Below are 12323 nucleotides of genomic sequence, written 5' to 3'. Positions count from 1 at the left end.
CGCTGGGGGAGATACAGGATACTCAGGTCGTCCCACGTGGGGCTCACAGTCTTCATCCCCATTTTACAGATGAGGGAACTGAGGCCCAGAGAAGCGAAGTGACTTGCCCACAGTCACGCAGCTGACAGGCGGCGGAGCCGGGATTCGAACGCAAGACCTCTGACTCCCAAGCCCGGGCTCTTCCCACTGAGCCACGCTGCTTCAAATACCCAAGCTCACTGAGGGCAGGAATGGGTCTGTTGTCATATTGGACTCCCCTGAGCGTTTAGTACAGTGCTCTGCATACAGTAAGCACTCAACAAATACAACTGAGTGAACGAACGAATGCCTCCGGGGCTCAGAGTATATTGTTTTTAAGAAGTATCTGGGTTGTAGCTTCTGAATGATTTAAGTTTGGTTTAATTTGTTGGGCTGGACAATACTTTGCGAGAGAGGCAAGGAAATAAAAACCCACACATAATCAAATGGGTTTTAAAGACTTGCTCCAGTCCCGTCCAACTGCCCCCAACCTTCACGCTTCCTGAACCCAGTGGAATATTACCATTTATAATTATATGCAATATAATCATTATATGCAATATAATCATTATATGCAATATAATCATTATATGCAATGTAATTATATGCAGTTATATGCAATATTAGCATTTTAATCATTATACATCTTCCTCATCGCCATTCGGTAGCGTTCATTCAACGGTCAGTTCGACAGCAAGTAATCATTTGAAAATTAAGGAGAGGCGGTTTTCAAAGACGGCAAAACGCGCAACCATCTGAGACTCCGAGAGCCGGCAGGAGAATCTGTTATCAGCGGCGACTTCAAAAAGGAAAAAACTTTCAACTTCCCCACCTTCTTGACAACTGAAGGATCTGAGCAGGTTTCGTCGGAAATTTTTATTAGGTAGTCTCTACACTTCCTTAGGTAGTTTTTGCACTCTTCTTGTTCTTCCGGAGAGAGCGCGTCATTCTCCAGGTCTTCGGCTTTCCTGTGGAAAATCTGAGAGGAGAAACGATTTTCAAAGCCGTGCGACGAGAGCTACGGTCGGTAGGACGGCAATTCGAGTCGAGCGCTCCGCTTACCAGGGCCAGATTCCAATAAGCAGCGACATTTTTAATAGCTTCAAAGGCGACCATCGCGTCCTCCGTTTTCCCATCTACCGCATCCAACATAGCAAACGCGATGTACGCCTCCTCTTCGTAGTCTCCAGCTTCGCAGGCCTAAACGGAAAGCCGAGAGCCGCTTGATTATAGCGATAACGTGGGTATTTTGTGGGTATCTGTTAAGCGCTTACTACGGGCAGAGCACCGTTCTAAGCGCTGGGGTAGACACAGGGGAATCAGGTTGCCCCACGTGGGGCTCGCAGTCTTAAATCTGTGAGGTAACCGAGGCCCAGAGAAGCGAAGTGACTCGCCCACAGTCGCACAGCTGACAAGTGGCCGAGCCGGCATTCGAACCCATGACCTCTGACTCCAAAGCCCGGGCTCTTTCCACTGAGCCACGCCGCTTCTCTAATTATCCGATCCTTTGGGCGTTTCTTCAGAAAAATAAAACCCCTGAAGTCCACTGATCTGCGTGTCTCAAGCTAACCGGACCGGATACATCGGCCTCTTCGTATCGATCGTGGCTACCTCCGCTAGGAAAGTAACGCGGCCCAGAGGAAAGGGCACGGGCCTGGGAGTCGGAGGACCTGGGTTCTAATCCTGGCTCCGCCACGTCTCTGCCGGGTGACCTCGGACAGGTCGCTTGACTTCTCCGCGCTCCCATTTCCTCGCCCGTACTGTGGGCATTCAAGGCCCGTCCTCCGTCCGACTTCGGCTGGGAGCCGCACGTGGGACGGGGACCGTGAACGACCTGAGTCACTCGTATCCTCCCCACAGTGCTTAGAACAGTGCTGGACACACGGCAGGTGCTCACTGACTACGGCGATTACTTTCGTTACTTCTCGGGAACAAAAGTGATTATCACACTGGAGTGTCAACTCCATTTTACATGACGAGGAGGTCACTGCATTTACACTTTCTCGGGGTCATTTTTATTCAAATGGAAGGTCCCCGGGGGCAGGGACTGTCTTATTCTGGGCAAGTCACTTCACTTCTCGGTGCCTCAGTTACCTCATCTGCAAAATGGGGATGAAGACTGTGAGCCTCACGTGGGACAGCCTCATTCCCCTGCCTCTCCCCCAGCGCTTAGAACAGTGCTCTGCACATAGTAAGCGCTTAACGAATACCAACATTATTATCCTAGATCAAGCAGGAGCCTTTAGGGCCTACGGCGATAAGCAGCACACGGTGCAGCGTGGCCTCCTGGACAGAATCCAGGCCCGGGAGTCAGGAGACCTGGTTCTAACCCCCACGCCATCTTTAAACTCCTCTCTCCATAGAGAAGCAGCGAGGCTCAGTGGAAAGAGCACGGGCTGGGGACTCAGAGGTCATGGGTTCTAATCCCGGCTCCGCCGCTTGTCAGCTGCGTGACTTTGGGCAAGTCACTTCACTTCCTCTGTGCCTCGGTTCCCTCAACTGTAAAATGGGGATTAAGACCGTGAGCCCCACGTGGGACAGCCTGATGACCTTGTATCCTCCTCGGCACTTAGAACAGTGCTTTGCACATAGTGAGTGCTTAACAAATGCCATTATTATTATTATTATTATTATTAGGGTCGCCGTCTTCAGTCGCACTTCTAAACTCACACTCGTTCTCGAAAATTGAGGCGCGACATTTTAACTCCAAGGTTTTAGCCGGTATCAGAGAAGGCGTTAACTCCCACTTCACCGGCCGGCCATGCTGCGGTGGATTACCTCCTCTTCCCCGCCCATCCCTTTAGTCCCCCCCGATGCCACTCGGGGCTAAAAGGGTTTGTTGATTCTTATTTAATAATGATAACGTTGGTATTTGTTAAGCGCTTGCTATGCGCAGTGCACTGTTCTAAGCGCTGGGGTAGGCACAGGGTGATCAGGTTGTCCCACGTGGGGCTCGCAGTTTTCAGCCCCATTTTACAGACGAGGGAACCGAGGCACCGAGAAGTGACTTGCCCACAGTCACACAGATGCCAAGTGGCGGAGCCGGGATTCGAACCCATGGCCGCGGACTCCCAAGCCCGGGCTCTTTCCACCGAGCCACGCTGCTTCTCCGTATTTCACGGCGTCTTCTAAACCACCCAAGGTATCGCCAGCCCTCGGCACTGGATTCTAGCAAGCAGTTCGAGTAAGGTACCACCCCTCCCGGGGTCGCACCTGGAGAGCGTCCGGTCCTCTACCAGCCTCGGCTCCGGGACGGAGGGCCAGGCGGAGGCCCGTCCGTCCCATCCCCGGCTTGGCCGGCGGCCCGCGAGCGGCAGGCCGTCTGCTACGAGTCGAAACTCCCCCGTGCCGGGCCGCGGCGGCACGGGACAGAGTCGAGGGCGGAGACTCGAGTTTACCGCGTGCAAGGCGGTAGGGGCAAACCGCTTCCGTACGTTGACCGGGAAAACTCTCCGAACGACCGCAGACGGGGAGGTGAGTCCGTGGTGCCGCTATGGGTCGGAAACGACTCGACGACATAAGACGGGACGGGACTTCAAGTACCGGTTTCCCTCTCCCGTCCCAGCCCCTCAGCACCGTACTCGTCCGCTCGACTGTATATATCTTTACTACCCTATTTATTTTAATGAGCTGTACATCACCCCGATTCTATTTACTTGCCACTGTCTTTACGAGATGTTCTTCCCCTCGACTCCATTCATCGCCATCGTCCTCGTCCGCCCGTCTCCCCCGATCAGACCGTGAGCCCGGCGAACGGCAGGGACCGTCTCTAGCTGTTGCCGACTTGTTCATTCCAAGCGCTTAGTACAGTGCTCTGCACATAGAAAGCGCTCAATAAATACTACTGAATGAAGGAAATACCGTGAGCCCGTTGTTGGGCAGGGATTTCTCCGTTGCCCAACTGTGCTTTCCAAGCGCTTAGTACAGCGCTCTGCGCACAGTAAGCGCTCGATAAATAAAGACTGAATCAACAAGGCACTGTTCGAACCCCAGGATACGGTATTTCCACTGTCCTTTCCCTGAGCGGGCCACTTCAAGTAAACGGTCCCCAGGCCCACATCAAGATATCGCGTAAACTTTAAATTGGGGCAATGCCTCGGCTTTCAGAGATCAATCAAGCCTGAGCGGTCGACGCCCTTCACTGACAGGGAAGTTCTTTCTAATGTTTAATTTAAATCCCTCCTGCTGCAAACGGGGTTCGCAGTCTTAATCCCCATTTTACAAATGAGGTAACGGAGGTGGAGAAAAGTTAATAATAATAATGATGTCGGTATTTATTAAGCGCTCATTATGTGCCGAGCACCGTTCTAAGCGCTGGGGGAGACACAGGGGAATCAGGTCGTCCCACGTGGGGCTCACAGTCTTCATCCCCATTTTACAGACGGGGGAACGGCGGCACCGAGAAGTGAAGCGACTCGCCCACAGTCGCCCAGCTGACGAGCGGCCGAGCCGGGGTTCGAACCCACGACCTCTGACTCCAAAGCCCGGGCTCTTTCCACTGAGCCACGCTGCTTCTCGCGTGGTTAGGTGACTTGCCCGAGGTCACGCAGCGAAGCACCGGGTCTGACTCCCAGGCCCGTGTTCCATCCGCTAGGCCGTGAATCGATCATATTTACGGAGCGCTTAAGGTGTGCACAGCACTGTCCTAAGCGCTTGGGAGAGTCTAACGGCGGAGATGGTGGTCACGTTCCCTGTGCGCAACCAGTTTACTGCCTAGAGGGACACCAGCGAACCAGCTGGACCCTCCTGCCCCCCGCTAGAATCTCAACGCGTACCCGCAAAAGTATATATATATATATATATATATTTTGGTATTTGTTAAGCGCATACTATGTGCCGAGCACTGTTCCAAGCGCTGGGGTAGACACAGGGGAATCGGGTTGTCCCACGTGGGGCTCACGGTCTTCATCCCCCTTTTACAGATGAGGTCACTGAGGCCCAGAGAAGGGAAGTGACTCGCCCACGGCCACCCAGCTGACGAGCGGCAGAGCCGGGATTCGAACTCATGACCTCCGACTCCAAAGCCCGCGCGCTTTCCACTGAGCCACGCTGCTCCTCTACGTACCACTTTGAAACTGGAGAAGCGGTTTAAAATCTGAAACCTTTTTATCCCAGGTTCCTAGAAAGCCCCTTCTGGGGAAGATGAGCTTCCGTGAGAAGGCACGTGGCTTAACGGGAAAAGCCCGGGGTCGGGAGTCAGAGGTCGTGGGTTCTGATCCCGGCTCCGCCACTTGGCAGCTGTGTGACCGTGGGCAAGCCACTCAAAATCTCCGCGCCTCAGTTACCTCGTCTGTAAAATGGGGATTAGGGCTGTGAGCCCCACGTGGACCAACCCGATCGGCTTTTATCTACCCCAGCGCTTAGAACGGTGCCGGGCACCCGCTGAGCGCTTAAATACCATAATTACTATTAGTCTAACATTCAAATTACCCCAGAGGAAGTCACTTTCCTCCGGGTAACTGCCACTCATTTCACAGTACCTGAATATCCGCACTGTGAAAATGCTTAAACAGAGGATCGATGGGTTCGGGAATGCTGTTCTTCTTTTTGATTGTCTTCAACAGGGGCAATACTTTCTTCCAATAGTGAACACTCCGTCCTATGTACTCCCGCTGATCGTAGAAAGAATTGAGACCGCTTCCCTACAAAGAGATGAGGTATTATTACACACACGTCGTTTCTCAACTGTCACAGATCCAACACCGCTCCACCGCCTGGCTCAGTGGAAAGGGCCCGGGCTTGGGAGTCCGTGGTCACGGGTTCAAATCCCGGCTCGGCCACTTGTCAGCCGGGTGACCGTGGGCGAGTCGCTTCACTTCTCCGGGCCTCAGTGACCTCATCGGGTAAATGGGGCTGAAGACCGTGAGCCTCACGTGGGACAACCTGATGCCCCTGTATCTACCCCAGCGCTGAGAACAGTGCTCGGCACATAGTAGGCGCTTAACAAATACCAACAGTATTATTATTGAGCTGGAGGAGCAGTTCGCAACACCGCAGCCTTGACTCGCTGGGGGCTGGGAGGCCGGGACCTAGTTCCAGCTGGGCCGCTGGCCTGCGACGGGCCCTCAGGCAAACCACGTCACTCCTCCGGGCCCGTCTCCTCATCTGAAAAATGCGAAGAAGGCACCTGCCGCTCCCCAGCAATGTGGCCGATCCCTCTCTGCCTTGGCCCAGCGCTTAACATCATACCGATCGGCGCCGAAAATAAAGGCCCGAATTCCTACTAGGTGAAGGACTGATCCGAGACTATTCAAAGAGAGAATTCTCGCGGATGAAGTGCTGAGCCTTACTGTTTTCTGAAGATTTTTCGCCCAGTGTATTATCAAAGACGGCTGGAGACCGTGCTTCCCCAAGCCTCTCAGGGTACTGATTTCGTGCTGAACCAGGAGGCGTAGTTTGGCAGAAGTACCGGGTCTACAGAGGAAAAAGAGAGGGAAAGAAGAGCGTATTTCGAAGAGCTACACCACCACGGACAGATACCGAGGCACATAAAACCAGAGCTGTCCTGGCAATTTCATCCTCCCCAAACGAAGGGGTCCGCGGACTATTCCCGGCCAACGACTCACGCCGCTTTCCTCTGGATGAGACTGACGACGGCATCCCACCACGACTTCTGCCGTTCTGTACAAAGCTGTTTACACACCGGCAGGGGCAAGGAGGGAGGCTGGTGTAAGCTGAACTGACAACCGGATTTCTCCTGCAATTGTAAGTGGCTGGTAAATACCACTCCGAGCAGAAACACCTGAAAACCGGAAGAACGGAACAAATTGGAAGTTGGCAGGCATCTCACAGACTCATCCGACTCGTCCGCGCTGAGGGGAGGGGGAAATACGAAAGCGCTCACTTCTAGATCTAATATACAGATCGACTCAGGGACGTTGGTTTCCGGTCTCGAGGTCTCCTGGGGTAAGTGATGAAAGAGCTGCTTCAGCCACTTGCGGATCGCGGGTGAGGTGGACATCGAGTTCCACTGTAAGCCAAGCCAAGTGAGGTGCTGGAGACTCCCGTTGTGCATTCGAATGGCGCCTAAACCGTAAGACAAAACAAGAGGCAGGCTCGCTTAGCAAAAGCTCATCAGCCACGTCGAGGCCTGCGTGACGACGGAAGCTGACGGCAGAGTGGACAGGGCGCGGGCCTGGGAGTCGGGAGGCCGTGGGTTCTAATCCTGGGCTCTGCCACATAATAATAACGTTGGTATTTGTTAAGCGCTGCCTATCTGCGGAGCCCTGTTCGAAGCGCTGGGGTAGACACAGGGGAATCGGGTCGCCCCACGTGGGGCTCACGGTCTTCACCCCCATTTTCCAGATGAGGCAACTGAGGCCCGGACAAGTGAAGTGACTTGCCCACGGTCACACAGCTGACAAGGGGCAGAGCTGTCCGCCGGGTGGCCGCGGGCGAGTCGCTTCACGTCTCTGGGCCTCCGTTACCTCATCTCTAAACTGGGGTTCGAGACAGTGAGTCCCATGTGGGAAAGAGACTGCGTCCAACCCAATTTGCTTGGACCCACCCAACTGGCACATAGTAAGCGCTCAATAAATACGACCGAATGAAATACCATAATAATATCATCATCGTCATTACACTGGTCCACGACATCTTATTTCACATACGCAATTCTACGTTCATTCTCAGAAAAGCAACCGAAAGCACGGTGTAGCGGATAGCATGGGCCCGGGGGTCACGGGATCATGGGTTCTCGTCCTGACTCTACTACATGTCTGCTGTCTGACCTTAGGCAAGTCACTTCACTTCTCTGGGCCTCAGTTACCTCATCTGTAAAATGGGGATCGAGACTGCGTCCAACCCAGTTTTGCTCGTATCCAACCCCGGTGCCTTAGTAGGCCGCTTGGCACATTCATTCATTCATCCAATCCTATTTATTGATCACTACCGACCCGATTTCCCGGTATCCACCCCGGCACTTGGCGCCTGGCACGTAGTAAGCACTTAAATACCACCATTATTATTACTAAAGAAATACCATTAAGTAAATATCCTACGGGGTCAAGATCCTCTCCTTTTGAACCTTTAAAATAAAATCCACCGGACCACGTACTGCCCCAAATCCTGCCCGGCTTCAAAAGTGGGATATTCCCAACAATAATGAGATTTACTCCTGTATTTCCAAGACCGGTCATTCCACAACGTCGCACCATCTTACCGATGTCGTATCTAGCCAACTCGGTAGGTTCCGGGGTCTGCACCCCGACGTTGCCGATGTCATCGCTGCCCAGGAAAGATCTGTCCTTCGATGACTGACTGTTAAACAAGACATCAAACAGAGCGGACTGCCCGCTCTTATTGGCAAATGATTCCACGACTTCCTTGATGAAATCCTGCTTGCCGCGACTTAAGTTTAACAGCATATGTCCTGTAAACAGACAATTTTAAAAGTATTTTCACCTTGATGTCGGACACCATACGATATCTGCTAAAACAGCACGTGAGAGTCTTGTCAAAATCCACTCTCACCTACTCTAAGGAAGGTAGAGGAGGAGGGTGGCCGAACTGATACAGCCCAGGCCTGGATGCCAGGTGGACTCAGGTACTAATTCGGTATCCACCACTGTCTGCTGTGGGACTTGGCTCAAGTCACTTTACTTCTCTGTGCCTCAATTCCCCTCTGTAAAATGGGCGTGAAAACTGGGAGCCCCCCCCCCCGTGAGGCACGAACTCTGGCCACCCTAATTAGCTTGTATCTAGAGAAGCGGCACGGCCGAGTGGCAGGAACACGGGCTGGGAGTCAGAGGACGTGGGTTCCGATCCCGGCTCCGCCACCTGCCTGCTGTGTGACCTTGGGGAAGTCACTTCGCTTCTCTGGGCCTCAGTTACTCTATCTGCAAAATGGGGATTAAGACCGTGAGCCCCACGTGGACAACCTGATTACCCTGTATCTACCCCAGTGCTTGGCACACAGCAAGGGCTTAACGAATACCATAATTTTCATTATTATCGCTTCACGTCTCTGTGCCTCAGTTTCCTCATCTGTAAAATGGGGATGGAGATCACAAGCCCCAGGTGGGACAGGGACTGTGTCCAACCCGATCTGCCTGTATCCACCCCAATGCTTTGTACAGTTCCTGGCAAGTGCTTAAACACCACTATTATTATTAGTTCCTGGCACACTGTAACTCCTTAACAGATACCATTTAAAAAAGAAAAAAAAAATCCCGGTGCTCAGCCCCAGCTGAACCCTACAACCCATGGACCCGTGCTTACCCTGAAACCCCAGCCAGGCTTAACTACTCAACTTCACCTCACCAAAAACGCCAATTCCCAGAAGGCAGGGAGAAAATATTTAGCGGGGTCTAAGCAGCACGTCAGAGCCGGTCGGCGTACAACATTTTATTTTCAGAAAGTCGCTTGAATTTGTCATTTGTTGCCACAGTGGTTTGATTCCAGACAAAAATCGAGAACAGTTGCAATCTCCAACTCACTCAGCATCAGCTGGCTGGGAAGAAATCCCCACCCCCTGGAGAACAGTGTTGAATTCTGAGGCCGTGGCAGATCGCACGAGGCTCAAAAAAAAAAAAAAAAAAGCCAAAAAAAACAAAACCTAGGCCTTCTTCTAAGGCAGTGCCCATTATGTAGTTTGCCAACTGGAAACAGCCCAAATCCGTTCACCACTTACCACTGGAACACACGCCTGCATGAGCGGGAAGGATTACGGATTCAAAATGCAGGTGAAAACTAAAGGCCTCTCTTCGCTCCGTGCTCTGGCTAGACGGCGGTGAGGAAACTAAGGCGTGTTCTTCGGAACCCCCCCCCCCCGGGGCCTGTTGGAATCCCTCACAACCTGACGCCGGACAGAACGGTCGTGTGCGTGCGGGCGGGATCCGACAGGCGACTGCTACAATGCAAGGATTCCTTAACGCTGGGTTTTGTAATAAGAAAGCACCGCTGGCATCAGAGGAGAACTGAGCCTCGTCAGTGCATTTTCCACTTCCAAATTACTTCAGGACTGTCGAAGAGCGGCCCAGATAGGGACTGTCTCCCTCTGTTGCCGAACTGCACATTCCAGGCGCTTAGTACAGTGCTCTGCACATAGGAAGTGCTCAATAAATATGATTGAATACTGGAAAAGGCACTAAATCTTGAGGGTAAGATAGCCTCTCGATAAACTGGACACATTCAAAAGCGGTTCCGGGTCTTAGGATTTTTTTTTTAAGCCGGAATAATTTCATCTACTTACCTGACTGGCTGAGCCGATCGCAGGCCATCGTTTCCAGCAAATCCTGCCCCGCCTCATTGCCCTTTATGAGTTTGGTCTTTGGTCTCGGAACCTGATTAGAGTGTTTGAAATTAAACCAAAATATTAAGTCATTTTCAAAAAGTTCTTAGAAACACACACCCGCAGGCCTCCCCGCTTTCCGTCCCAAGACGACAAATGCAGAACTGGTGATGGGAAAATCAAAGAGCTAATCCACACTCCCGGAAATGTTAAGAACAGCAACTTTTAAAGACCCCCCCCCCCCCACCTCGAGGTATGAACTTGAAGATGACAAAAATAAAACCCACAGGCTAACAGCTCGTTTTTTTCCCCGCTTCCACAATCACGGGGTAAGTTACACGTACATCGAGGAAGGAAACTCCACGATTAAGCAAGACTTTTAACTGGCTTTCAAGATTGGGAGTGGCTGCTGGGTGGTTTTTTGGTTTTTTTTTTTTTTTTACAGCTCTAAACATGGCTAGCGCCAATATTTACATTTTAATCAATTCATGCTCATTAAATATTGGCTCTTGGGCAGCGAACATTGCTGATTTCGATAATGGCTGGTAAACTCATTCAACAGGCCAGAGGAGAACAGAATGCCAACCTCTAAGGGAAGACCTGAAAAAGCAGCACGGCCTGGGAGTCAGAGGACCTGGGTTCTAATCCCAGCGCAACCCCTTGTCTGCTGTGTAACCTTGGGCAAGTCACTTCACTTCTCTGGGCCTCAGGACTGGAATTAAAGTTGTCATCTGTAAAATGGGGGGTGGTTAAGACCGTGAGCCCAAGGTGCAGCGGGGACTGGGCTCAACGCCGTTAGCTTGTATCTACCGCCAGCACTTCCTGGCACACAAAGTGCTTAAACATTAAAAAACATAAAAACGTGTTCACACTTTATTCACCAACTAAAAACATTCCTTCGGGAAGCCAGCGCTGCCATCGTCTATACTATTTCCCACCCGTCGCGCGGTTCAGTGGATATTTAAGCCAGAGATATTGAGCCAACTGCTCTACCGGGTCAGTGCCCGATCTATTCCCTCCCTCAACGCCCCCTGCAAAGTACACTTCTCTGAAATGGGCACCCGAGTGTTCACGAGGCGTCCAAGAGGGCGCGTGCGCTCGGGGAACGTGTTCACGGAGCTGGAAGAGGCCTACCTGAAACGCTACCAGATAGCACAGAGCTGCCAATTCGGCCAGAGCTCTCCACTGCACCTCACTGTGCTGGGCCATTTTCAAGAGCAGAGTCCCGGCGTGCATGTAGAAGTGACCTCGCATTTCCAAGAAAGTAACCGAGAGCTCGTCGGCCCCACTCGCGAAGGATTTCACGGACTGAAGGGCGGCGTCAAAACTGTAACGCAAGGAGGGTTCGTCAAAAGGCGATCCAGAAGGTCAACAGCCGCCGGCAAAAGCACGGGTCCTCTAAAAGCCGGGAGGGTAAGCTCACGGCACAGAGCCGAGTTCGAGAAATAACCGAGGGATGCCGTTTTCCTTAGCTGAGGTGCGTTTCGGATTTGAACTCTTCAGCCCTTCTTTAGTTGAAAGATATCATTAACGGTATTCATTGAGCACTCGCTATTTGTTTTGTCGTCCGTCTCCCCCGTTTAGACCGCGAGCCCGTCGTTGGGCAGGGACTGTCTCTATCTGTTGCCGAACTGTACATTCCAAGCGCTCAGTGCAGTGCTCTGCACATAGGAAGCGCTCAATAAATATGACAACGAATACTGTAAAAGGCACTCAATCTTGAGGGTAAGACAGCTTCTCGACTGAAGCCTGGAAAACAGGCCGTGACGCTAGAAAAAAAATACGTGACGGCAGGGCAGGCTCACGACTACAATATAAGCTTGTCATGGGCTGACCTGTCTGCTAATTCCATTGCGTTATACTCTCCCGAGCACTTACTACTACTGACGACGGTATTTAAGAGCTTACTGTGTGCCAGGCACCTTACTAAGCTCTAGAGCGCTTAGATTCGAATCCAATATCCTGGGGTCTTGGGTGGAGTTTTGCTCCTCCCTGGCTGAATCCCATCGTGCACCTGGTTGAACTCGAATGGGACTTGAGTTTCAGGATACAGTCAGGACGCAGCCGCATCCGC

The 12323-nt window shown here is 52.1% G+C and overlaps 1 protein-coding gene across 2 annotated transcripts in view; it reads right to left on the bottom strand.

Annotated features, from left to right (window-relative positions):
- RANBP2 (RAN binding protein 2) overlaps positions 1 to 12323 on the bottom strand; it is a 60498-nt gene that overhangs the window by 27858 nt on the left and 20317 nt on the right. For both annotated transcript variants that reach the window (XM_029057955.2, XM_029057956.1), the window contains exons 7-15: positions 11384 to 11576; positions 10211 to 10301; positions 8180 to 8389; positions 6863 to 7044; positions 6585 to 6760; positions 6309 to 6432; positions 5499 to 5660; positions 1081 to 1218; positions 851 to 997 (exon numbers count right to left, since the gene is read on the bottom strand). In XM_029057955.2, coding sequence (XP_028913788.1) covers positions 851 to 997; positions 1081 to 1218; positions 5499 to 5660; positions 6309 to 6432; positions 6585 to 6760; positions 6863 to 7044; positions 8180 to 8389; positions 10211 to 10301; positions 11384 to 11576 — 1423 coding nt within the window. The remainder of the gene's footprint in view (positions 1 to 850; positions 998 to 1080; positions 1219 to 5498; positions 5661 to 6308; positions 6433 to 6584; positions 6761 to 6862; positions 7045 to 8179; positions 8390 to 10210; positions 10302 to 11383; positions 11577 to 12323) is intronic.

Source organism: Ornithorhynchus anatinus, chromosome 2, assembly GCF_004115215.2.
Source record: "Ornithorhynchus anatinus isolate Pmale09 chromosome 2, mOrnAna1.pri.v4, whole genome shotgun sequence".
NCBI lineage: Eukaryota > Metazoa > Chordata > Mammalia > Monotremata > Ornithorhynchidae > Ornithorhynchus > Ornithorhynchus anatinus.
This window is presented reverse-complemented; position numbering and strand designations above follow the sequence as displayed.